The sequence below is a fragment of the Sciurus carolinensis genome, chromosome 5, assembly GCF_902686445.1.
Source record: "Sciurus carolinensis chromosome 5, mSciCar1.2, whole genome shotgun sequence".
In the NCBI taxonomy this organism is placed as follows: Eukaryota; Metazoa; Chordata; class Mammalia; order Rodentia; family Sciuridae; genus Sciurus; species Sciurus carolinensis.
In genome coordinates this window covers 15,730,396-15,757,888 of record NC_062217.1, presented here as the reverse complement: position 1 = coordinate 15,757,888, position 27,493 = coordinate 15,730,396, and the positions used below count along the sequence as shown (strand labels likewise).

Here is a 27,493-nt window from a genome sequence, read left to right as displayed (position 1 = left end):
CTCCCGCTGCCGACGTGGGGCTGACGGCCGCAGGCGGTTAGGGCCCCGGGTGCGGGTGCCGATCGGGAGGCGGGGATGGGGGGGTTGCGGCTGCTGGCAGTGGCCCTGACGTGCTGCTGGTGGCCGCCGGGCAGCCAGGGTAAGACCCTACGGGGCAGCTTCAGCAGCGCCGCGGCCAGAGACGCTCAGGGCCAGAGCATCGGCCACTTCGAGTTCCACGGTAGGTCCCGGGGGCGGGGAGAGGGATGGAGGCGCGCGGGCCGCCCCTCCAGCAGGGCCCGCGGGGCCTCTTCTCCCCGCCTCCGGGGTAGGCCCAGGGCGGGCGGCGCCCAGCCCCTCCCCGCCACGTCGGGCCAACCCGGCCACTTCGCCCGCCTTACCTGCACTTCGGCGTCGCCGCAGCCCTGCCCCCTCCGCAACCTTCCGGGATCGTGGGATGCGTTGGCAGCCCACAGTTGCTGCGTCCCAAGCCCGACTGCAGCCTCTGGCGAGTAGAGGTTGTGTTCTGCACCTGAAAGCCGGGGTCCACTGCCCCAGCCCGCCCCGAGCAAACGATACGCAGATGACTGGTCGGCTGCATCTTTTTGAGATCCTTCCCCCGAACAAGCATCGTTTGTCCATTCCCGACTCGCCTGATTACATTCATTGGGTCACTATTTAAGGGTGAATGTAAGCCCAGGAACTTGGATTTCTTTTTTCTTTTCTTTTTTTTTTTTTTCTTTCTTCTTTTTTAAGACCAGTGTGGTAAAACCTCTCGGAGCAGAGCGATTGTGATCTAGTTGACATTACTGCCAGAACAGTTTGGTTATTTGGGTGATTTACTATGGATCCTAGGGCCTAGAAAAAAATTGATGGAAATTGCATAGTGTGTAGGGTCCTGGAAATTTCACCGTTGATATTCTCTTTGACCCATCTGAAATCAGAGTTGCTTTTGATTGGTACAGTCTGGTATCCCGCAAAAATCAGCGATCATTCCTTCAATGAATCAATTTGCAATTCACTTTAATTTTTGTTTCGTTTACTTTTACCATCAAAATAGCAGCGCTTTTCTTGATACTCTTAATTTGGCTAGTACTGTTATTTCAAATAATTTGTTCTTGGGGAACTTAGGATCTTTAGTTTAAATAACCTTTAGTTGCATTAAAAGAGAACTATGGGGATCAGAATATTGGCCAAAAAAGGATTCTTAGGAAGAAGATAATAGAAATGAAAAGCACTTTTGGTGTGGAAAAGGAATATAAAGTCCTGAGAAACTAAAGAATCGGTGGCATAAAGGCAGGGGAACACAAATGGTGTGAATCTACATCGTGTACAACCACAGAAATGAAAAGTTATACCCCATTTTGTACAGTGAATCAAAATGCAGTCTGTAAAAATAAAGATAAATAAAAATTTTTTTTAAAAAAAAGCAGGGGAACCTGGTTTTTTAAAAATCTGATTTTTAATATAGCTGACAAAAGAAAAAATCCAATATGAATAGATACCTTCGGTGAATAAAGAAGAAACCCTTTAAACAGTTTTATTTTTATTTTGTCAGATTTTCAGTTTCTTAACTCACTGTAACAATACTTTGTTGACAGTGATAGTAATATCACTGTAATAAATGGCACAATCTGGACAGTACTGAAAAATCTAGACTGTGTGGATGCTGTACCAGCAGACTTAGAAGACAACCTAATAGTTTTTAATAAGTTTATGATAATTACCTGGTACACATGGAGGAGAAACATGCTAAATCTAGATTTCTCAAGACAGATTGGAGATAGTGTTCCAAATACATTTTCTGTTTCTCTCATTATACATATATAATATATAATTATATTCTCATATATTTAGTTATTACCAATTTTTTGTGAATTACACTTCAGTAAAATAATACTAAAAATATACTGAAATAATAACCTATAACTCAGATTGCAATCTAAGGTGTTAACAGGGTTTTAGAGTCACTTTTATGACTTGACAATTTATATGTAACCAATTTATTCAAGAGACTTAAGACATTTATTGTGTATACTATACACAAATTTATTATCAAAATATAATAATCAAGATACTATATTATCAAAATGATAAATCTAGTAACAAAAGTTAAAAAAAAAAAAAAGAATGCAAGATTTTAAAGTGAAAAGCAGTCTCCTGCTTTACCTCTCCTCACCCAGTGTCCCCCTACTTTTTGCCATTTCTGTTCTGGGTCTTAACTGTTCTATGTTAATTACTTAACCTATGTTGTTCTGAAAGTTTTTTTGTAAAAATCTCATGCAAAATTTTGTCTTAGGTGTAAAATATGTACCTCAAACTACATTTCTTTAAACTTCCTTGCTATTTCCTATGCTTATTTTTTACATTAAAAATAAATTGAAATATTAAACCCATGTTAAAACAAAAGAAACTTTGGCAGGAAATTTCTATAGATTATGAACAGTGTAAAAGGTGTGTAGTGATTGTAAAGTGAGGCAGAAATTATATTACAGTGAATGTCCAAATACCCCAGATATTATTGTTTACTTAGTGAAATGTTATCATTCATCAGATGAATTATAAGCACACTTCACACTTTAATCTCTTGCATCTGAATGGAATGTTCATTCTATTGTGATCTACCTTGTTAAGAGTTAAGAATTGTTTTTGAAATACATGTGTTTTTAAATATTAAAAATTGTGTTTAAGTAATAGGTATTGAATTGTCCTACCATCTCAGTTCTATATAAGACCAAACGAGTTGATCATTTTTGTTTTAATGTTAAGGTGATCATGCTCTTCTGTGTGTCAGAATCAACAACATAGCAGTAGCTATTGGAAAAGAAGCTAAACTCTACCTGTTCCAAGCCCAGGAATGGCTAAAACTGCAGGAAAGCAGTCATGGTTATAGTTGTAGTGAAAAATTATCCAGAGCTCAGTTGACAAGTGAGTATTTCCTTTTTTCTTTGACCATTAGATATGGTTTTTTCCTTTGTATGTTGAAGTATATCATGGTACATATGTACATACCAATATATTTCATGTTTGCCTATATCACAATGTGATAACACTTTGGTACATTTTAAGCTGAATTTTAAGGAAAATAACGTTTTCTTGTTTAAAATGTATACCTCCTCTTTCTGCCTTTATCATTCAAATTTTTTAAAAATCCAGATAATTTATAAAGGATTCCTTTCCTTCATTCAAACTCTTTACTTTGGCATAATTTATGGTAATGAGACAAATGTATTTTTACCCAGCGTCAGCATGGAAGCAATGATAGCATTTTTTGAATGCATATTATCTGTCAGCACACTGACATGTATGTTAGTTATTAATAAAACTTATTAGCCCAACTGATGCTGTTTTATGTCATTGACTTAGTCATATGGTGACAAAATACTTAACTTTGGGATATATTAGCACCACATCATTGTAAACCTCTGGGTTTGCCTCCGGATAGGCTTAATTTTCCTCTCATCCATTTTCATCAACATTGTCTCATGTATTATGATAGCCATCCAGACCAAGTGCATAGCTTTTATAATTTAGAAACGAAGCACATGTGCCATTCTACCCATTTTACCCCTTGGGAGTTAACTGACTGTAGAAAACATGAGAAATTTGAAGCATCCATGAGAAAAAGTAGGAATTGCCTTTTTCCCTCTTTATCCCCCTATCATTCTGTGATTCATCTGGAATGTGGTGGCTCTTCTTTTTACCTAGGCAAGTAAAACATTCCCCTTTCTAAACATCCATTCCTAGTAGCTATCTGGTTCCCTCATAAGGCAGCCAATCAGGACAGGGATAAAAGTACAGGGCCCCAGTCTTTGCCATCCATTGCAGCAATGCCATAGTCCTTTGCCTGTGCTGTTGAAATTGCCTCCCACCTGGCCAGTCCATAGCCATATTGGATCCACTTCTGTAACCAGAGTGATCTTTCTAAACACCAGATTTGAACCTGATACCTTCAGTTCCTTACCACTTTTTGTTTTTGGCACCTCAAAGACTTTTTCCTTTCTCTAGTAAAAAATTATTATCTTCCAGGAAGAGGACAAGGAGCCAAATTGAGCATATATGATCCTTAAAATTGAGGAGTATATTATCTTGGAGTTTTGTTGAATTGTGTTATTAACCATTTGCATTCCCTTATGCTAATAGCTTATTTATTACCCTGTCCATTTTGTATTATTTTGCTTTTTATTATCACTTTGGAGGAATTCTTCATGTATTTTGGACACTAATCTGAATAGATTTTTTCCTAGTCTCTAATTGTTTGTCTGCCTATAATTTTAAATTGGTTAATTTCAAATATGGTTAAATTTAGCATTCTGTATTAAACATTCTGGTTTATGCTTTTTAGATCTGTTTAAAATTTTTTTTCCTTATAAACTAAGCTATTAAAGGTTTTTTCGTACAGTTTTTTAACCGCCTAAGAGCAAAACAAACTTTATTAAGCAGTTTAAATCTCTGAGCTATAAGAACATCAATTTATTTTCTTGTTATCGTGTGGTTAGTATTATACCATATACTACATACTCTTAAAAATATCATTTTCATATTCCATCATTCTCTGACCTTCTGTACACAGGGAGAAAGTATGGGGCAATAAGAAATCCACTGCACTGGGAATCACTGCTGGTGACTTATAACAAGGACTTGTTTTGAGCCTCACTTTACTTACCTGTTCCACAAACAAATTGGACTGTTTGTAGGCTCTTGACCATCCTAAAATGCTGCAATTCTAAAGGTTACTCTGGGATAGAGTTATATGTAGGACTATAACCTATTGAAGTCTTTTGCTGTTGTATCTTATTTTCTTTTTCCCTATTCTGTAGAGTGCAAAAGTATTCTTTCCAATTATGGAACAGAAGATATCAGGAAACAGGAATTTTAGAACTTTAAAAATTGTTTTGTTAATATTAGGGCCTGAAATAAATTAAGTACTTAATATAGATAGATAATAGATACATAGATATAGATATATTTCATCAGTTCTTTTCCCAATAACAAAATCCAACTCTTGAGAAAATATGTCTTGAACTTTTATATGTTAGTTCTCATATTTGTAGTATATTATTATTTAGGTGCTTAAGTACATTGAAACAAAATGTATATTCTTAAATTTATGACCCTGTAGTAATACCACATACTTAAAAATAATTATTTGTAGGAATTGAATTTCCTGGCTATTAAGATGACTTTTAGGAATTAGTAGCCTTTCACCTGTTTGGTAATGAACTCATTAATGATGCCCAACTCCTATGCACTGTGAAGAGATTAGTAGATTTGAACAATCTCATGTTACTGAATGTTTCTTGATTCTTTCAGATTAACTTTCAGAAGTTAATTTTCAGTCTTCCTTTGTCCTCAAATATCATATTTCTTTCTTTTTTTTCTTATGTGTGTATGTGAACGTGGTGGTAGGGATCAAATTCAGGGCCTTGTACTTGCAAGGCAAGTGCCCTACACTGAGTTGTGCCTCCAGGCCAGATTTTTTTTTTTAAATGATAAAAACTATTTTGATGGTTTTAAAAACAAGCAAACAAAGCACTTAAAAGCACTGAAAAAGGTGAGTTTTTGTTTCTATCTAAAAGAAATCTCATGAAATTCAGGATAATTTGCTATTAGATTACAGGAGCTAAATATATGTAAAACATTTTGATATTGTTTTTTACATCTTATATATATAATTCTTTTTGTATATTTGGTGTATTAAAATTCTTTAAATGTATTAACATTTTATTCTGTGTATTTTGGTTAATAATATTCATTTCCTTTTTAATATGATTGGGAAATTAGCCATTCAACACCATTCTCCGCATTTCAGTTTTTGTTAATATTTGAGGTACTAATTACACCAACCTAAAATGTGCGTGCTGTGCTATAGTCTTTTGTCTCACAAACAATGGACATACAATTTTGTCAAGAGGCTCACTTCCCAGGCTTACTGAAAAAGACAAAAACTAAAGGCCAGTATCACTTTATGAAGCATATTTTTGTCTCCACATAATTTAAAATGAAACATCAAAAAGTATATTGATGAAAATATAATAATGAATTTTTGTATTGTCTTATCTAAGAGAAACAGTGCAAGTGATAGAACAGCAACACAGCAGAACCTTTATAATGAGGTCCAGATTATGTAATTGCATCCCTCACATTTAAACAGTCTCATTTCTGAACTATCGATTGACTGTATTTTTATTAAAGGTCTTCAAAAATTTAACAGAAAATAGAGTCTTAGCTACATTTTTCTAGTAACTGTATAGTAAAAAAAAAAAAAAAAAAGTAATATAAAGTCTGCTAATTTATATTAACCAAAAAAGCAATGTTATGTTGTTGTGAGTCAGATCCTCTTATTCATTTTAACTAATAATGAGTATAAAGTCCAGGTCCTCAAAATTTGCATCTTGACTAGGTACATCGGTATTTCACTCATAAAAACACCCTATATGTAACATTTCCTCAATTTTCTATTAGGAAAAATTTCCAAGGTACAGAACAGTTCAAAGTAAAGTATGACCAGAAATGTGATCTGTGCTTTAAGAATACTCTACTTTGTATAAAACCACATATCTTAATATAGAATTTTTTATGTGTCTCCTTTGTCCTCAGAAGAACTCTGAGCTAGATAGGGCAGGTATCTTTATTATACTGTTGAAAAAGAAAATTTATAAAAATATAATTTATTTGCTGAATCACAAAGCCAAGACTTGCTCTGCGAACTCTACTGTTTGGCAAGGTATCTGGAGTTTGAGACACTACTTTCCCACAGCTTCACAGTAGCATTATTCAGTACCTCTTAGGGCAGATCATTGTTTTAGATCTGGAAGAGATCATAGATATTATTTTGTACCTCTCGAAAGAGGGTGCTGTTAGCATTTTAGGGAGGAACAGTTCTTTGTTGTGACTTTACCTGGCTTACATGAGATTTAGCACAGCTTCCCTCCAAGTTCTTCACAGGTATTGTGACAACAGAATTGTCGCTACACATTTTCAAAATGCCCTAGAGGAAAGCAGGATTACCCTAGTTTGAGAATCCTTATTAGTATACTTGTTTTAAAGAAAGAAGGAAAATCAATTTATTGAGCAACCACTGTGACAAATACCATGCTGGGTGACTCATATAACTTAGCCCTTGCATCAGCTCTTTGCTATAGGTATTATCTTCATCTTACAAATGAAGAAAGTGAGTGTTAAATTGTATATGTAACTTGCTCAAGGTCATCTGAAGCCAGAATTCAAATACAGATCTGTTTAATGCCAATTTTTATGAGTTTTCCCTGGTATGTCATATTACCTTGTATGGACCTGAACCAGTGTAACTTTCATCTCATCTTCTGTAATTTCTGTTTTTTACTTTAAGTGGCTTTGGGGTTTTGTTTGTTTGTTTGTTTTGGTTTGGTTTGGATTTTTTGGTTGTTGTCGTTATTGTTGTTTTGTTTGGTTTGGTGTTTGCTGGGAATCAAACCTAGGGCCTAAGAAGCACTTTGTCTTGGAGCTCCAGCCCAGTACTACTATTAAGAATGACCAGTCAGAAAAATATGCCCAGTACTACTATTAAGAATGACCAGTCAGAAAAATATTTTGGAAAAATTTTTTGAAAAACTACTTGTCAGGCATAATTTTTAAGATATAAGGATTTTCTAAGTTGAATGCTCCATTTAAAATTTATCTGAAGTAACTTAAAAATGTCAAATGTCATAGTGATTGTTGCACAGCATTGTGAATGTGCCTAGTGTCATAGACTGTTCTCTTAAAAGTGGTTAAAATGATAAATGGTGTGGTGTATCTTTTTTTTTAACCACAGTAAGTTCAGTTTCAGTGAAATCATTCTCATTTGTGATATTTCATGTATTTTAATAGTGATTTCTTTGTATAAAATGCATCATTTTAATCTGCTTTAAAATTTACACACCTTATTCCAGTATTACACCTGGGCTTGTGTTTCTGAGGTGAAAAAAAAAAAAAAAAAAAAAGGATTCTAACCCCTAGATTGATTATATGACTGGAAAAGTGAGCACATTTAAGAGTTTTGCTTTGAAAGGTACTATTTTCTTTCTCTTTAAAGTGACAATGAACCAGACTGAACATAATCTGACAGTGTCCCAGATTCCATCTCCACAAACATGGCACGTCTTTTATGCAGACAAGTATACATGCCGAGATGACAAGGAGAATTCTCAGGTGGAAGACATCCCCTTTGAAATGGTGTTACTAAACCCAGATGCTGAAGGAAATCCATTTGACCATTTTAGTGCTAGAGAATCTGGTAAGAAAACCTATTTAAATATATCCTAAATACAAAAAAGAACATATGCAAAATACCTTCATGTTGTGTTTTTAGAATATTAAAAATTTAAAGCAATCTGTGTGTTCAACATTAGGGAAATGGCTGAATGAATTTTCTGATAACATTTTGATAGCTATAATATTAAGTTTAAAAGGCAGAACACTAAATTTTATATTGCATGACTTCAAGTGTATTTAAAAATGCAGAGAATAAAACAAAAATCACAAAAATAAAATTGCTTATTTTGAATGGTAGAGATGAGTAGGGTTTAGTCTGCTCTGTATGGTCTACATCTTTTTGTTTTGTTTTATGATATCCTAGCATTATTTTTATAAACAAAAATGTTAAGAAAGCACTCTAAATTGATATTTCAGAGGTTGAACTTAGAAACAATTACTCTGTAAGGCTATCCCTTCACTAGGTTTGAACAGATTTAGGGACTGCCTTTAGTGGTACGTAGGAATTGTAAAGTTTTCTGGAGTCAGATTTACTTCCATAAGACTCATTTCATCAAATTTTAGGTGACTCTGCCCTACTGAAATGAGATTCCTAGCCCTAACAGAAATTAAGGGCTTCTTGTGATTTCAATAAACATAATATGAAGTATAATAGACTTGTTGGTTAACATGTTGGAGTACAGATTTACATAGGCCATCTGTCAAAGAAAAGTGTTCAGGGTTTACCTCTTTGTGAGTTATTTGCCCACTTGAAAAAGTCAATCAACTTAGAGAAGAATTTAATTCCATTGCATCTCATTGACCATGAAGAGTATGGGTGGAGGGTGGGACAAAAATGAGGCCATGTTAGACTTAACCTATTGTTTAGTTCAAAGTGTAGGTTTGCCACAACTAGAAAAGCAAGTAAAAAAGCATGTGTAATAGACAGTAGGTCACAAATAAATGTATAAAGGATGAATATATATAGTTTTATAATATTGGTTTGAAAAATTTTGTAGAGAGATGGGGAATGCTAATGTTTTAAAGTAGTTTTAAAAGTTCTTTCTGTGAGGGAAATGAGTCAAAGCTACTCATGTCGTTTTTGAATGCAGATGAACTTAAAGGTTAGATTTCACTAATGATAACCTTAGACCAGTGTGGATCATTATTGAACACTAGTCTGACCATTTATTTTATCTTTATAAAAGATGTTGACATTTATTTTCCATATTTTGAAAAGGCATTGATGAAATCCAGATCTGATATCTTGGATGAATGACTGGACTAAATGACTTTTAAGATCCCTTTTAACAGGCACCTTGAAAAATGGAAGGGAGATCAATGGAGTAGAGAAGGGGGTTGAAAGGGAGCTGGGAGGGAAGGGAAAGGGAAGGAATAGAAGAATGATTTGACCAAATTATGCTGTGTGCATGTGTGAATGTACCATGGTGAATTCCACCTTTATGTATACCTATAAAGTACCAATGTATAAGAACAATAAATAGACGGTGAGGGGCGGGATAAGGCCAGTGGAGTAGAGGAGGGGATGGGAGGAAAGAGGTATAGAGACTGAAATGGAACAAATTATATTTCATGCATGCGTGATTATGTCAAAATGAACCCCACTATTATGTATAGCTATAATGCACTAATAAAAACATTTTTAAAAAATGGATTGTTGCCTGGAGTTGAGAGTAGGATCAAGAGTTACTGCAAACAGGTACCAGGAACTTTTTGGAAGCAATGGAAATGTTTTAAAACTAAATTGTAGGCTGGAAATATAGCTTAGTGATTGAACACTTGCCTAGCATATTCAAGGTCCTGAGTTCAATCCCCAGTACTGCCAAAAGATAAAACAAAACCAAAAAACTGAATTGTGGTTGTTGCGCAACTGTATAAATATACCAAAATTATCATATACTAACCTTGAGTGCATTTCATGATATACGTCAGTTTTGCCTCCTTAGTAAAGCTGTTCTAAAAAACCAAGGGAAAGAAAGATCACTTTAACTGTATGACTTCATTATTTCTTGTGACACCAATTTTTAGGGCCAGGCAGGGCTTACCAGTAAGTAACGCTCTGCTCTAATCATTTACATGCCAATCCTACTGCCTCTAGTGGAGTCCAGATGCGCTGTCCTTTCCCCGACTGCCTTCCAGGTAGACCTTTGGCTCGAGAGGTTGTCTTATTTATTGTGTGGCTCCCTGGGATTTGAGAATCATGATATGCTTTTTCTTGTTTCCTTTTCTAGGCCCCCATTTCTGGTCTCTTCCCTCATCCCAATTTCACATCTGAACTTAATGCATTCACATCTCTGCCCTGTGCTGTTCTCAGGTCACTAAATGCCACCCATACCTACCTGCCTGGTCCTGAACCTTGTGCATATCTTCTAGTGTTTTCCTTAACATCCTGAGTCGTGGCTAACCTTTTAGGATTTACATTGTGCTTTGCTTCTTAGTTCTGACTCATTCTAATTTAACTTTTCCTGATTTTTGTCACTGGTGTTGATTTGATTCTCACTCTGATATCTTAAAGTTCTTTCTTATTCTAAAATGGGGAAAGTTATATTGGTTATGTAGCTGACAATGTTTAAATAAGGAGAAAAATCTCACTGTAATGTGTATTTTCATTAAGCATGAGATTCTGTGCAGGATTGATTATTCAAAAATGCCAGAAGTACCCAAAAGTACTCAGCCTTAATTTTGACTACTTTAATTCCTAAAGATCATGTCATTGTATTGATTAAAATGCCTGCAGTTCTTTGTCATTCTACATTCAAGTCCAAAGTGTTGGTTCTAAACCTATCACTGTGTTTATAGCTAGAGAAGCTTTTTTTAAAAAATCCACATTTACAGCCGGATGGATTTGGTTTGGAGGGGATGCTAGGCATTGGTTCAGAGCTCTGCAGTTGATTCTGTTGTCAGGACCACTGACCTAAAAGTCTATACTCCACATTGTTTTGTTGGTGTTTTTTAAAGTAAAGGCTTAAGATGGATTCTTTTTATTCAGTACCCTCAGGTATTTGTTTCCAGGAAATAATCTCCAATTAGCTCATTTCAGAAACGTTTGCTAGCTTATCTCATTATCTGCTCCAAGTAAGGAGAATTGATTTGCTATGTTTTTTGTTTTTTTTTTTTTTAAACTAAGAATTGCTATTACTGAATGTCTGGGAGGTTTGAATTAGAATAACCTGCTTCTGATTGCTGCAATTAATGTTACATGTTAACATGGTTAAATTTTATAATCTGTTTTCTTTCAAATCTATTAGAGTATTTTACATCTAACAGACTTTGGTTAATCCTCTATTCCATAGGGTAGGTCTGATTTTACAAAATGAACTGAGGCAAATTTGATGCCACTGGACAGAGTACCAAATAGGATCTTAATGTTTTAAGGTAGAATAAAATGAAATCCTTTTGTAAAAAGATTAAAATCCTTGTTAATTGTATTTGTGCTCTTGTTAGAAACAAAAAGAAGCCCCGAGGAAGCCAAGAGCATTATTACCTAAAGCAGACTGGTTTTCATTGGAATATTACAGGCTCTCACATCTGCCATCTCACTGTATTTAATTTTAGCATATATGTTTATGCTTTTCTGTTTTCCCTTTTTCCCTCCATGTTCCAAATGATAATGGGTCGGATCTTAATGTTGCCAGTAATATGTTTTAATGTTTTTAGCTTAAAGTAATAGAAAACTCTAAGGCAAGTGGTATAATTATTTCAAACAAGAAGAGGTTCCAAGGCTTCTCCAGAGTGGATTATTTAGTGTCTGTCTATCCTATTATCCTCTGACTGTCAGCTTTTCTTTAGGCTGGCTCCCTAGAGTTCAGTGTTAGCTACAGCAGTTCTGGGCATCCCATCTAGGTATTGGCAATTTGGATATCTCTTTTTAAGAACAAGGGAATCTTTCCCAGAAGCTCCCATCACATTTCATTGGCCAGAATTAGGTCACATATCTTTGCTGTTTAGCATTATAAGAGAAATGTTAGTTATGATATCAGAAAGATGGTATGGGTAAACAGATCTGTCAGAGGGGTTAGGTTTACCTCCTGCTGGCAAGGGATTGGAATTTCTGATTGCTTTTGGGGCACATGAGGGAGGGTATACATTGGGACCACGACAGCAAGGATGGTGGACAGGCAGGCAGATCTGCTGCAGTGCTGCCCCATGGTTCAGGGTCTCTGCTTTTCTTACCTCCTCTGCTCTCCCCTCAGCTGGGACTGAAGTTATTGAAGCTATTCACTTAAGTTTTCTTCCTACTTAATTTTGCCAGTTCTTTCTTTAAGCTTGCCTTATAACCTACACATTTTCTTACAACCTGTGTCACCAGGCTTACGTTTTCATTTAAGAATGTGTTTCTTCCTTAGTGTATGTTGTTTTAAGTAAGACACTTAACACTTAGTATTCACCTATTTTAAAATTAGATTTTCATTTCAGTGTGAACGAATAGATTCTTTTGGTCTTGTGAAGCCTGGTGGCATAACAAAAGTAAAACTGGTTACTGAACAGGAAAAAAATCAGACTTTTGGGGGGGTTGATTTATTTTTAAAATACAGTGCTTTATAGATATACACTTTGATACATTTATGTATGTACATAGCATATTTCGGTCTGTTTCATTCCAGGGTTCCTCTCTTCCTACCCTCCTTCACCTCTGTCTTCTTCCTCCACTCCACTGATCTCCTTTCCTTTTTCGTGGGATCCTTCTGCCCCGCAGGTTTTTTCCTTATTTTGCTTGAGATTCTGTAAAGTACCAACTTAAAAAAACAATAAATAAATAGAGGGAACACCAATAGGTAGAGGAAGGGGAACAGCAGGAAGGAGGAAGAGAAAAGAGGAAGTAATGGGGACTAAAATAGAGCAAATTATATCCTATGCATGTATGATTATGTCAAAATGAACCCTTATGTAAAACTATAATGTACTACTTAAAAATATTAAAATTTTTAAAAACAGAGTAGACACACCCTTTTATCTTTAAAGTGTCTCATGAATGGGCTTAAGGAAAGAATCATTTATCTAAAATTTAGTGAACAAAGTATAGGGCAAATATTTTAGTTTGATTCCTTTACTATATTATTTCTGTGAAATAATTTGCTTTGTTGGCTATAATGTTGGCCCTTTCTGAGAGACACATTTAACATTGAATAATCCTAGGATATTTTTTTGCTGGTGATAGATGTCTTATTTTTAAAAGTACCTCCTCCCACATTATTCTGATTTCTTAGTCTGAGGGTTTTCTTTTCATAGTAAATTCATAACCTACGGGAGCCTGAAACTTTATCCTGTAATGGATGTTCTATAAACTATTATAAATAAAATCTTAAATAGAATGCTTTAATTCTTTAATACAAAGAAGGAAAGATAAAAACTAAGATCCAAGACACAGGATAGCAAAAGGAATTTTACTGACCCACAGCTGTTACAATATGGTTAGCATTTGTATTTTGTATTGTTCCAGTACTACAATAACCTGAGGATTATGGTCCCATTATTTCTAAAGCTGCAGTGCTTTTCTGTGTAAGGAATTTAAAAAGAAAGTATGCCCCTTCTGTTATTTGATCTTCTCTTCCTGAAGTCAACATACTTTTTCACCTGCTCTAGAAAGTGACTGTTATTACTTATATAGGTAGAGCAGGGGAGACACCCAGTGGCTGAAGAACTTCTTGCTGCTTTTTTTTTCTCCTACCCATGCCCCCAAAATGATTGAGGTTGAACTATTTGTCTTTTTTTTTCTTTTATTTGTATCTTCTACATTACTTTTCCAAAATTATTTTCCACATAATGTAAATGTTCTTTTTCTGCTCATTAACTGGAGTTTACCCCGAGGGAAATTGGAGCAGGCTCAGTGTTCACAATCAGAAGGGGAGCGGGTGCAATTTAGACTCTTCATCACAGATTGTGGAGATGGCTTTATTCACAGCTGCTGTCATGACATTCTCGAATTAGTTAGGATGTAAACGTCCTATATTAGGGACTATCTTGAGTGTGACCAAGTACTGTTGGCCATCTGTATCCACAGGTTCTATTTCCATGAATAAACAGATCAAATATATTGGGGGGAAAATCGCACTGAACATGTGCAGACTTTTTTCTTGTCAATATTCACTAAACAATACAACATAGCACCTAGTGACATAGAATTCACATTGTATTAGGTATTATAAGTAATCTAGAGATGATTTGGAATATATAAGAGGATGTGCCTAGCTTTTATGCAAATACCATACCATGTTATATGAGGGACTCCATGTATGTTGGTATCCCAGTGGTATCCTGGAACCAGTCCTTTTTGAATACTGAGGGATGACTGTAAATGTACGCAATAAACCTCATTATTATAAAAAATGTTCTAAAATTTCTGAAAGATGAATACTCAGGGAAAGATTCCAAGTATCCCAGAAAGGTAGTGTTTATCATGAGGTTACATGAAGACTATGGAGAAGAGCTGCTTCTGGGAACTAGAGGTCACTGTAATGACTGGCAACATTTTAATATTAGCATCTGCACATTCTTACTTTGTTCTTGTCTTTGCCAACCAGTGCTCTCTGCTCATAATTTCTGCTCACTCAAAACTTTTATTTCATTATAGCCTCGTTTGACTCATCTGGCCTGTCCCAACATCAACTCTTTTATGGCCTACTTCATTTCCATATTTCATTGTTTGAATTTCCAAAGAATATGATTGACCTAACTTGCCTTTGAGAATAAAGTTATGTTGTTGGCAACTTGGATTGGTGGCCAGTTATTTGGTATCACAGTTCCAGTTAAATGTAGAGTCAAGTCACTTGATCTCCATAGGATTTCCTCTTTGGCAAGACCTGCAGAAAGTTTACCTTTGGATATGACATGTGTTTATCCAAATGGAAATTCAAGGTAATGGAGCATTCCAGAGCTATGTTTCTTACATGTTGATTCAGAATCACCCTAGGGCTTACTAAAACACAAAGTGCTGGGTTCCACCTTCAGCAATTCTGATTCAGTACATCTGAGGTGGGGCCCAAGGTTTTTCATTTCCAACAAGTTCTCTGGTGATGCTGCTGGCCCAGCGACCACACTTTGAGAAGCATCGTCAAAGTATAGCAAACTGTTAGTGACTGAATAGATCTATTTCTTAAACTTCTTACAAAAGAATCCACATTTAGGGTAAAAGTTTTATCTAACTGAATATTGAAATCTTTGTTTTCATTTGCTGTTTTCAAACAAAAGTGTGATTTTTATGGTGAATCTTTGGGCTTCCTTTATGCTGGTTTTTTTAATAGATTGACTGTAAGTAGTTAGTTTAATCTAGTTTTTTATAGTTAAAACTTTGTCCTAAAGTAAAAAATTGGTTTTTAAATAATTTCCCTCTTTATTTCCTTACAAAAATAAATGCTTATGACTCCAATTTAAAAAGTCTAGAAGTATATTGACAGGAAAACTTGAAAGCAGCCCAACACTGCACTGGCTTTGTTTTACTGAAGCAAACTCCCTTTCTTCTCTTCACAGGGTTACATGAGTTCTTTTTCCTACTAGTCCTAGTGTACTTTGTGATTGCTTGCATTTATGCTCAATCATTGTGGCAGGCTATTAAGAAAGGAGGACCCATGCACATGATTTTAAAGGTTCTGACAACTGCATTGCTGTTACAAGCTGGTTCAGCTTTAGCTAATTACATTCATTTCTCCAGGTAACTCAAAACCACTAAAACTGTGTTCATCATTACGTCTAATTAATCCTAATTAGTCCACCACAATTATGCTTGCTTTGATTATGAATACTTTTTTTCACACTTGTAATTTACACTAATACGTTCCTCTTCAATTCCTCAGGTACTCCAAAGATGGAATAGGGGTACCTTTTATGGGAAGTTTGGCAGAATGTGAGTATTGTTCTGAGCACTTTTTTTATTTTTTTAAGATAAACTTGCAATCTGCTTGTTCATTTTCCTTTTTCAAAAATTATTTTGGTCTGGGGGAAAAGCTCAGTGTCAGAGCACTTGCCTAGCAGGTGTGAGGCCTTGGATTTAATCCCCAGCATTACAAAAACCACATAAATACATAATTTTTTAATCATAATACAATTTTTATGTCCAGTGTTGGTTAGAACTCAGCTTGACTGAAAACAGGGTTACAGAATTCTCATATATCCTCTCTAGTTTCTTCTTCTTAATAACAAGTAATATGTGTAACTCTTCATTGTTTTGAGAGCATATGGATTTATATAGTCTCTGGTTTTATCCTCACTAAAAAGTAGATATGCTTATCCCTATTTTGCAGATGAAGAATCTGGACTCAGTGACATGAAGCACATTTCCACATGTCAGTCAGCTATTGAGCAGTAGAGGTCATACTCAACTGGTTTTCTGACCCCAAAGCTGAAGGTTTTTTCCCTACTGTAATTCCATTTTCTGTTATACCAACTTTTCTTCTGTTTCTGACATTAGGCCACATATGCATCTGTAATTGAGCTGACCTCACATCTTTGTTCTTTTATTTATATGAGAAACTCTTATGAAGTAATTTTTCAATTAAGCATGATAGGAAAAAATATTTAAAAGGTCCTGTAATTATGACATTTTAGAGAACTTCAAAGGGACATTAAGTTATATGCCACTCAATACTGGAAAACAGATTTGCTCTACAAAGCAGGTTTTCAATGTGAAACTCCTTTCATATTTGGATTTACTTCTAGGATTTACTTTTTATATTTCCACATGTTTCTTCTAGTCTCATTACTGTTCTAGAGGTGTCTTGTGATAATTGCCATTAATCATCTTTGGATCCAGTCATCCAGATCTTGCCACCTGTTTCAAAATTCTGAAACTTGAAGACCCTTTCATTCTCCTTGTGAGGGGGATATTTTCAGGGCACCTCCTGTACAGGAACAGGAGGAGCTTATCCTTTCTAAATGTCTAGAGCTCTGGCTTCTCCCTTTTGGAAATCTTTTGGATGTTTAATGGAATTGTAGATTGTTAATGTTAGACAGAACCTTAGAAATAATTCAGCTTATGCATTTTAGATGAAGAAATTAACATTCAAAGGGGCAAAGCACACAGAGCGAATTAATGGTAAAGTCATTACTGAAATGAAAGACTGATGAATATTTGTGAATGTCTGCTAATATAGTACAGTGTTTTAGGCTGTCTGGCATTTTTATGGAAGACTAAGAAAAAAGTATCATTTTAGAATTACAATAAATTGATGTTGCTAATTTTTGGTAGTTCTTATAGCAGAAGATTTGGTTAAAGTAATTAAAATTCAAGACAGAATGGAGTTTTTGTGTGATCTGTGTATTGTTTATGAAATTAGTTATTTTTCAACAACAAATGAGCTGTGTTCTACCTATCCACTTATAGTATATCCATCTGTGTATTACTTAGTACATAAAGAAATAAGCCAGAAAATTAGGGGGGGTTTCCAGGTATTTGTTTTTGCTACTTAGCAGCTTATGTATTATTTCCTGCTTAATAATAGCTTTCTTTCACATTTTCTATTGCATGGTAAGTACACTGAATGAGTGAATCAATTCCTACATAAGCTACTTAGCAGCTTATGTAGGAATATTCCTTTAGCCAACTTCTTTATATAATTAACTGTGTGTTTGTGAAAGGTTTAATAAAATTAATTGGTATCATAGTGATTTTAAAAATATATGATGAAAGAAAAGTGTGCTTGATCTGATAGGCCATGACATTTTATAGTATTCAAATGTAATGGCAATTCATTATCAGAATTCATTACCACAGATACATTAGTATAAATGTAGAGTAGCCAGTTTTAATTTAGATGTCAGGAGAAAATCTGTCAAAATATATTTGAAAAGGTGTATCAGTAATAGAGTTTTAGCTTTCAGTTTTCAAATATGAGCATTATATACTAGAGCTAGTTTTCTCTGTTTCTTCAAGAATATCCTTACATAAAAGAAATAAAAGTTATGAATATCAGTGTTATGGGGGACACTTTGTTAAATTATGATCACAAATTTATTCCAAAATGCACATCAGAATACACCACTATGAAAAATTGTGGCCCTTTAAAAATCAATCACTACTAGTTTATAAAATAAATATGCGTGGAACTTGAAGCATCTATAGATTTTTGTTTCCCTAGAGTGCTGAACTGAATACAGGAGATTTTGTTACTGTTTTTTAAAGTAGCAGGCTTCCCCTGCAGTTCAAGTGATGGCCACGTGGTGGCACATCGCACTAATTAACCAAGCTTTCCATTTGTCTTCGGGACTTTGAAACTAAAACTGACATAATTGGATGTCACAGTGACTGTGTACTTTATTGTCATAGTGTTTCTTACTAATAATTTTAGGAAATGCTATTCATAAAACAGTTCAGTCATCAAAAAGATTAACAAATCAGAATTAAAGATATTAATTTTCCACATTGCACAAATTATATTATAAATTTGATTATTTTGATTAGGATTATGTGGTTATAAAAGCTTAGAAAAATGAGAAACATGAATGTATTTAAGGTTCAACTTAATAGAGGTATTATATGGACATATATATAAATATATAAATATTTAAAATATATATATGTATATATATATTTTAAAGTAGTATTGCCACTTTTAATGTTTTTATGAACATTATGAATTGTTTGGAAATGTTGTAATACTTTAGAATTACTATACATGAATATCTCTTATTGAATTTCCTTAGCTACTCTTTAAAAAAATGCCTGTGCTTTTGTGACTCACAAAACAAAACGAATGGTAATCTTACCTGAACACAAAAAGCGTACCAAATTCTATGTATTATGAAAACTTGGTTGACTTCGACTTTCATTTCCCTTTAGTTTTTGACATTGCTTCCCAAATTCACATGTTATACCTACTTCTGAGTCTATGCATGGGTTGGACGATAGTCAGAATGAAGAAGTCTCAGAGCAGACCTCTCCAGTGGGATTCTACCCCTGCATCCACTGGCATTGCAGTGTTCATTGTCATAACGCAGGTGAGTAGTGAGTGCTGAGACTCAGTTTTACGCTTTACAATATTTAGAAATGCAAATTTCAGAATTGAAATTTGGAACCCATGAGGAATTTGTATCATTTCGAAGTATGGATTTAAAGATCAAATAATTCGTTAACCTTGCAGGTGCTAATATATATAGATTTGTGTGATTTAATTGTGACTTACCTGAATTTGAGCATCCTACCAGCCTTTTTAAAGGGTATTTACTTAATAACAACTTTCTTTCATATTTTCCATTACATGGTAAGTATTGAACATTTAACGAGTGAATCAATGAATTTGAGATTTCATCCATTGGCAAGGATCTTTACAGTTGGTTACTTTATACATAAAAATACTCAAGTTACTATAGGAGATTAATTAAAAGGCCAAATATGAAATAAGATAGAATATTTTGTTATTTGTTTCCAAGAAGAAATCTGGTCTGATGTTGAGGACATAGGTTTTGAGGACTTTCAGTAAGGTGATATGGGTATTCTATACCCTTTTTAAATTTTTTCCTTTTCCTCTATAGTGGTAGCATTGACATTATTCTAGGATATCCGTATACCTGTGTGCATTGGATTTATAAAAATTAGGAAGAAAGGTATGAACAAAAATTTACACTGAGTCTGTGACCAGCAGTAGCCACAGATAATAATGAATATGTATGTGGGCTCTGTAAAGGACATTATGATGTAAGTTTTAATGCATTAAATAAATCGAAAATTCGCTAATGAATGATAGAGCCAGTGCTGTATTCATCTTTTTCCATAGTATTTATGTAATACAGTGGGTGCTGAGTGACGTAGGAGTATTGAATTTACATGATTGATTTGAGAAAGATTATTTCCCAGAGGGTGATATTTAAAAAGTAGATAGTGCCAGGAAGGGGCCTATCGAGAATGAATTCAATTGGAAGTGATTAAAATAAGGGGAAGACCAACTTAATGTTTTCGATCCAGGATATATGGAGAATATTATTAATTTCATTTAAATTCTTATTTCTAAATTCATAGCTCTGTTAAAAATTCAGTTTTCATTATTTTGGTATAATTTTAATTCATTACATAGACAAATACAAACTGAAAATTAAGATTTTGACACTACACTAGAGTTTAAGTGCACATTTATGAAGAATGCATTAGATATAGCTCTGATCTTCAATAGCCATACAAAGGTTGATGAGACAGGCAACCAAAGACTACATATATACATAATTATACAGATTACATACCAGCATGTGGATATGAAAATAGGGAGTTCAAATATGTAAAAATGTGAAACATGAGAAATAGTAATTTTATAATAGTACTTCTGTGTTGTAAAATTTAAGTTTAGAAATGTGGTTAAGAAATCAGAGAGGCATAATCTGATGAAAGGAATAACACTTTCAGTAAGAGCAAAATTTAAACTCCTTAAGAAAATTTCACATGGGCAGGATGACAGCATTCACCTACTAAGAGTATTAGCAGGACTGAAATTAGGGTATAGGGTGTGAGAATGAGGAAAGGAAAAGGTTGCTGATAAACCCATAAAATCTAAGAACTGAATTTCATTATGAGTTTTTATCTAAACTCTTCGCAAGTCACTAAAGACTCAATTCTGAGAGCTGAATTGACAAATAAATGAAGCCCAAAGGTATGTTTGATGCTAAAAATATAGTAATTTAAGCAGTTGATATTTGGTAAGGATGGAGAAAGTATGGACACTGATTTTTACTGAATGGCAGTGAACAGAACATCACAATGAGAACTTGCTGGGCTTTTTGCTGTTGAAATAACAATATGGGAGAAAAGGTCAACAGACAGAATAAGGATGTGTAACAGTGTCCTGAGCGCTTATGGTGAATATTAAAGTTGTGTTTCTTTTACCTACAGAGGTTACCTTGAAAAGGAGTGAAGTCTGAAATCAACAGTTCTGACTTGTTAATTTCTGGATTACAAAAGATTCTGAGACATTTGAAAGTGACCTTGAGATTGTAGACTGGAATGCAGAATACTTTGATTTCTAATGATGATATTGAATAAGGGGTTGGATTTAGAAGAAAGTTTACATTTATTCTCTTAACCTTTTCAGTATATTTCTGTCCTTAGAGATGTCATATCTGAATCGTGATAGCATTAGTTTTTTTTGTTGTTGTTGTTTTTTATTTGTTTTGTTTTGTTTTAAACTGGGTCTCACTTGATAAAAAAAAACCCTTTTCTCTAACTTAAGGTTATTAGGGCAAGAAAAAAACTATGCCTGTACTTACTAATTGACAACCTTTATAATCTGATAAATCTTCGCATCCCTTAGGAATGTTTAAGGGAAAGTTTGCAAAAGTCGAAAAAAAAAATTTAGGAGGGTATCATTTTTTTATTCTCTAAATGTAATTTTTAAATTTTTAAAATTTTTTTGCAGAGTATTTTACTACTTTGGGAACAGTTTGAAGATACTAGTCATCACAGCTACCATTCACACCACAACTTGGCAGGGATTCTCCTAATCATTTTAAGAATTTGCCTAGCATTGTCTTTAGGATGTGGACTGTATCAGATCATCACAGTGGAGAGAAGCACACTCAAAAGAGAGTTCTACATCACATTTGCCAAAGTATGAGCTGGGGTAGAAAGTGACTTCTTCTGATTATAAATGTTGTTCTGGTTTCTGTGGGAAGTTAATAAAATCCACATGCTAACTTCTGTTTACTTACTACGCACTAGGCACTACTGTAAGCCCTTTATTTGCATCACTCATTTAATTCTCACAACCATAATGCGTTGGGCATTATTATCCCAATTTTAGAGAAACTATGGAATAGTATTTTTCACATAATCTTTGTCAGCTTTGCCTGGATCATAGTTTCCTTTTATCAATAGGGATTTTGCATTTTCTCTGTGGTAACAGAATATTTTTTAAAATGTTTAATAATATTCTAACTTATTATTCTAATTAGAATACAGTTTATAACTTTTCAACAGTTTATTGATTGAACTGTTTCTTTCAGAATTATTCACTGTTTTATAACATACTTGAGGAGCTATCCTGCAGATGAAGCCAGTAGGCTGAGTACCTATTGTGCTTCAGCCACTTCATCCACATAAGATCATGTCCACTTTATTCCCCCTTTCTATGTCCTTCTTAGGCCTGAGAGATAAAAAAAAAAAAAAAAAAAAAAAAAAAAAAAACCAAAAACTTGATTCTTCCTATACCGTTAGTCAAAGGAAAGATCATCAAGAGAAGGGTTGAAGCAGTAACTCACAGAAGCCTCCTTTCCTAGAAATTTTATTTTTCTATCAGGTTGAAAGAATCTGCATCCCTTCCTCTTGGGTACAGATCCAGCCTGGCCCTGCAGCATTCTGAGGTAGCCATACAAGAGGACCAAATCCCTCCCTATTTCTGGTGTTGAACTTTGCAAAACTGCTGGGTGGCCCTAGAACCCAACTTCAGGCTCTTGAGTACCAAAAAGGCAAGAAAATGCCATTTTGCTTTTGAATTTTTCACAGGAGCAGGTTGGATATTGTTTGGTAAGCTAGTATATATTTGAGATATTTGGGCCCTTTTTTTGTTCAAAACAGTATTAAATATTTTTCTTTGAACTTAAATAAAAATTATTTTTATTTTTTAATTTAACTTTTTGTATAGGATCAACATCTAAAAATGTTCAGAGTAGCAAAAAGTATTTCTTACCTTGCTCCCATCTACTCAGTTACCATAATCTCCTCATGTCATTACTGATATTAGTTCCTAATTTATCCTCCCAAGAATTTAATTTTTTCCTATATATGGTTTCCTCCATTTTCATTCATGTAAAAACATACTAAAGACTTTTTTCCCACATATTTTTAACCTCAATCTTCAGTGTACCCTATAATAGCTATACATTAACTTATTTGTTTCAAATTTAATTTTTGGAGAAGTTGCTATGCTAAAATAGTTCAAGGAAAAACAGAAAAAAATACTTGGAAAGTATAATGTAAGCAGTTTTCCATTCTTAAGTGCCCAGTTGCCCTTCCTTCATACTACCCCCAAATTGGTAACCACTATTAATCATTTTTTCCATGTATATTTTACAGAGTTTCTTTGTGTATCTACATTCAGATATGAATGTGCATTTTTATTTTTTTGTCTTTTTACAGAAATATATTTTTACCTTGCTTTTCTCAATTATTTTGTTTCTTATATTAATGTATTTATAATATCAAAATTTGTATATGTAATACATTTATGAATAGGTTATAAATACTCTTAAAAAACACATATTTGGTTGAAACTGTATTAAAATGACAGCAACAGTAAATTTTTTCTACTTTTTATTGCAAGCTCTATTCTAAAGGCTTGAGGCCAATCAGCAAATCAGTGCTAGTAACAATGTTTTTGTCTGGTACATTCTATAAATAAAGACAAAGCTGTACTTACTTGACTTATTATTCATTTGTTTCAGGGATGTATCTTGTGGTTTTTATGCCATCCTGGTCTTATGTGCATTTCTATCCTTTTCAGTGACTACCAAAGAGATAAGGTAAGTAATATAATGAAAATAGTCTTTTTAAATGAAAATATGATCTTTTTGGAAAAATATTAAAGTAGGAAGAACCTGTTCATTCTGAAGTTTCTTAAGTTCTTTTAAAACTTTGAAACGAAATATTGAACTGGTAATTATATATATTAGTTTAAAATATAAAAGAATTTTTAGAAGTTATGGTTTGTAAGCAAAGTGATGGAAATATCTTTTCTTGTTCTTAATTTAGCCTATTTAGAATAATGTTTTATACATTAAGTTATACACACATATGTGTATATATATGTAGATATATATATGTACACACACATAATTACATTTTATTTATTTATATATATAAATAAATATTCATCTTGAATATATATATATATATATATATATATATATATATATATATATATATATATATATCTCCTGGCTGGTGCTGGGCATTGAACCCAGGGCCTTGTGCATGCTAAGCTAGAGGTTTACCCTGAACTACATCCCCAGCCACACGGTGTACAATTTATAACACATCTTTGTTAAGAAAAAGATTAAATTTTTTGCTCCATAATGGTAAAAATCATGATAGACTTGTAAAAATCAGTCTAGTTTCTCTAACAGACTGCAGGCTGGAGTGCCATGCTCAAGTATGCTGAGTCTTGATTGTGTGGATTCCTCCCCTCTTGGGCGAACGGCTCCGTCATTTCAAAGTGGAGTTCTGCCAGGAGCCCTTTACAAAGCAGTGCACTATGTGCTTGAATGCACAAATGTTTATTGAGCCTGAGGTATTCACAAAGGGTAAATAAGTAGGAAGGTAGTATATAGAAATAGGGAAGTGACTTGAGAATCGCTGAAAGGGCTTTTAGAGCACTCTGGCATTTGGTAGTGGCATGCTTAATTCCTATTACTAAATTAGCCAGGAACCTGATTTTTCTTGTGAGTTACTAAACTCCTGTCTATAGTGTGCATGCCCTTAGAGAATGTTTTAGCAAGTTATTCTTTTGTGTCTTATTTTGGCATCTGTAAACTGTTAAAGGAATTTTACCCTTGAACAATTCCAGTTTATAACATAGTCATATTTTTCTGTTGAAAATTTCTTTGATAAAATGTACACATGGTAAAGATGAAGGATAGAGTACTGAATATAAAAAGTATATATGGGTTCATGAAAAATTGAATATGGTTTTTCTGTTTTCCGCTTGCAGTAAAAGCATTCCCTTTCTTTTCTTTTCAGGTTATTACAATAGGTGTTATCCTTTGCCAGTCTGTTTCCATGGTTATTCTCTATAGACTTTTTTTATCCCACAGTCTATACTGGGAAGTCTCTTCTCTTTCCTCAGTAACACTACCACTGACCATATCATCTGGACACAAAAGTCACCTTCATTTCTGATACTTGATTTTTGTTGAAAGACAGTGAATTGGTTAAAGGAGTGCAATAAGGATCCAAATACAGTGACTCTTTTTTCATACATTTGGTATGAAAAATTGAACTTTGAAACCAGAGCATGTTATTTATATAACTGCATTTAAGCAGTACCAAAACTCAAAAAAGGTAATAAGTAAAATGTTTTGAAAGAAACTTAAACAATAAACTTTCAAGAAAGAGTGTTGTTACAAGGTGATTGAGCAATTTCCATAAATGTGAAAAAGAACTATATGATACTTTGGTAAAATATTTGCCACTTATAATGCCTAATATCTATAATAACTCAGGTTTGATAGTGTTTAAAAAAGTAATCATTTAAAGGATTACTTGTATATAGATATCTAAAGTAGTTCAGTTATGAAATCAGTATAATACGCTGATTGAAAAACTTCATTTTTATGCTTTAAAGAAAATGCATTTCATATTAGAGTTTAAAGAATTTGAAAATGAAATTACTTCAAGAAATGAATATAAAATATGTTCAGCTACATAAATAAGGTTTTGTTGACTTGTAGGTGGGTTTGTTTGCCAATTTTTTCTTCCATTTTTGGCTCTAGTTCAGGTTTAGCTTGATTAGCAAAGGATTTTTGACAAATTTATGAAAAAGAAAACCTAGACACTTTACATGGATTGTAAGGACAAAGGATTTTAAAATTTGAGCACTTAGGTAAAGGGACAGAAAGGTTTATGTGTCTGAAAAGAAAGAAGGAAAAGGTACTATGTGATATGGTACTAAAATTTTAATCCTGATATAATTCATTTCTCTTACATTGAATCCCCAATCGTAATTAAGCCATATACCCAGATTAAATTAACAGAAGCATTTCACATAAATGTTGGTTTCAGTCATCAACTACCCATGAATTCTTGCCCAAGGATACTTAATCAGGATTAAATTTTCTATGAATAATTGAAAAACAAAATACTCACTGGGTTTGTTATAATCCGTGTTGGCACTGGATTCTAAGTAGTTGCCATCTTGAATCCTTTGTAATAAAGCCATATTTGTGTGTGTGTGTGTGTGTGTGTATGTATGTCTGTGTGTAATGTGAGACAGAGAGAGAGAGAGATGCCCTTCTGTTGAGTATGCTAGTTTAAAAATACTTTATAAAGTGCCTGATTAAAGATTTGCTAGATGGTTGTCAATGCCTGCTGTATAAAGTGAATATTCCCATTCATAGTAACTGACTGGAACTTATTCTGTTGTTGTTTGTTATGTTGCTCAGGCCTTTTTATTTTACCTCTGGTTATTTAAAAATTATTTTTATCTTCTTATTACATTTTTAAGTAAGAAACGGTGCAATTATTTGATAATTAAACTTATAAACTAGTTAAAATGATGTAACTCAACTTAAGGATATCTGTGGCTTTGTGTTTTCCCCTGGCACACAGTCTCACTGGAAATGAATACTACTCTACTATATTCTAAAGCAAAATATTTGTGTGTGTGTGTGTGTGTGTGTGTGACTAGCAGAATGCACAGTAACAAAGTTCAGCCCACTGATTTAAATCATCTCCCTGACAGTTCTTTGTATATGGTTTAATAAATGAGTGCTACAGGTTAAGACTAGAAAGTCTGAAGGATGTTTTAGGTTTATAGGATCTGCTGAGTGGTCATAACTTTTTCTTTTATCATATCACTAATAACACCAGTTAAGTCTCCTATGTTCAACTGAGTCACAGTTCATTAAGCTCAAAAGATACAGAAATCTTTTCATACAATTTGTGAAATTGCAACAATGGGAAGGGAATAATCATTTGTTGTTTTACACAAAGAACGCAGTAACTGTAGTCAACATGTGAAATGTATTACTATGCTTGTGTTTATTTAACAAGTTTTTCACTTTTTTTTTTTTAAGTGTAGCTGAAATTGCAGATAATTTATTTTGTTATTTGAAAGCCATTGTTACATGAAGGAAAACAGTTTTAATAAATGTATAAAACTGTCCTTGGTTAGTAATCAGGGATAAGATTTATGGTTTGTAAGTTATGACACAGCATCCCCTTTTTCTTTCTGAATATTTACATGGAGATTCTTCACTGCAGATTACAGGAAGAGAAGCATATAGTGCAAACCCTAATGAAAGATAAAAATTTTGTCCTTTTCTTTCTCTGTCAGATAAATCCTTTCTTATCCACTTGTACATTTTTTTCTTAGGATAAATGTTCTGTTTCTTCCTCTTTTGGGAAGCATTTTTTTTCCTTATTGACATGTATAATAATAATAGTGCCTGCTGTGCATCAGGCATTTAACCCTCATTATCACTAAGTCCTCCTGCAATAACCAAGCTCCCAATTAACTGAGTAGGAGACAATGATTCTCAAAGATCACCCATCCATTGAGTTTTTCTACTCTACCCTCATGATTTAATGAGCATGTATTAGGTGCATATGGTTGTAATGAGAATGGTCATCTGTGTTAATTTTACTATTGGT

General features: G+C 33.9%; 1 protein-coding gene across 2 annotated transcripts; it reads left to right on the top strand.

The window, feature by feature from the left end:
* Nucleotides 1-10: 10 nt before the first annotated feature.
* Gpr180 (G protein-coupled receptor 180) lies at nt 11-27,493 on the top strand. 2 transcript variants are annotated; one of them, XM_047553747.1, is made up of 9 exons: nt 11-220; nt 2,749-2,907; nt 8,036-8,236; nt 15,682-15,862; nt 16,005-16,054; nt 18,986-19,143; nt 21,546-21,737; nt 23,569-23,646; nt 24,863-27,493. In XM_047553747.1, the coding sequence occupies exons 1-9, from the start codon at nt 76-78 to the stop codon at nt 25,019-25,021; spliced, it is 1,323 nt and encodes a 440-aa protein (XP_047409703.1). In that variant the 5' UTR covers nt 11-75; the 3' UTR covers nt 25,022-27,493. The 2 variants fall into 2 exon arrangements, with proteins under 2 accessions (XP_047409703.1, XP_047409704.1); XM_047553748.1 differs by lacking the exons at nt 15,682-15,862; nt 16,005-16,054.

Bases quoted from the DNA above. Each gene is read 5' to 3' on its own strand.
- Gpr180 (XM_047553747.1), top strand. From the start codon at position 76: ATGGGGGGGTTGCGGCTGCTGGCAGTGGCCCTGACGTGCTGCTGGTGG. The intron at 221-2,748 runs GTAGGTCCCGGG...TTTAATGTTAAG, and splicing joins CGGCCACTTCGAGTTCCACG to GTGATCATGCTCTTCTGTGT. The intron at 8,237-15,681 runs GTAAGAAAACCT...TTCTCTTCACAG, and splicing joins TTTTAGTGCTAGAGAATCTG to GGTTACATGAGTTCTTTTTC.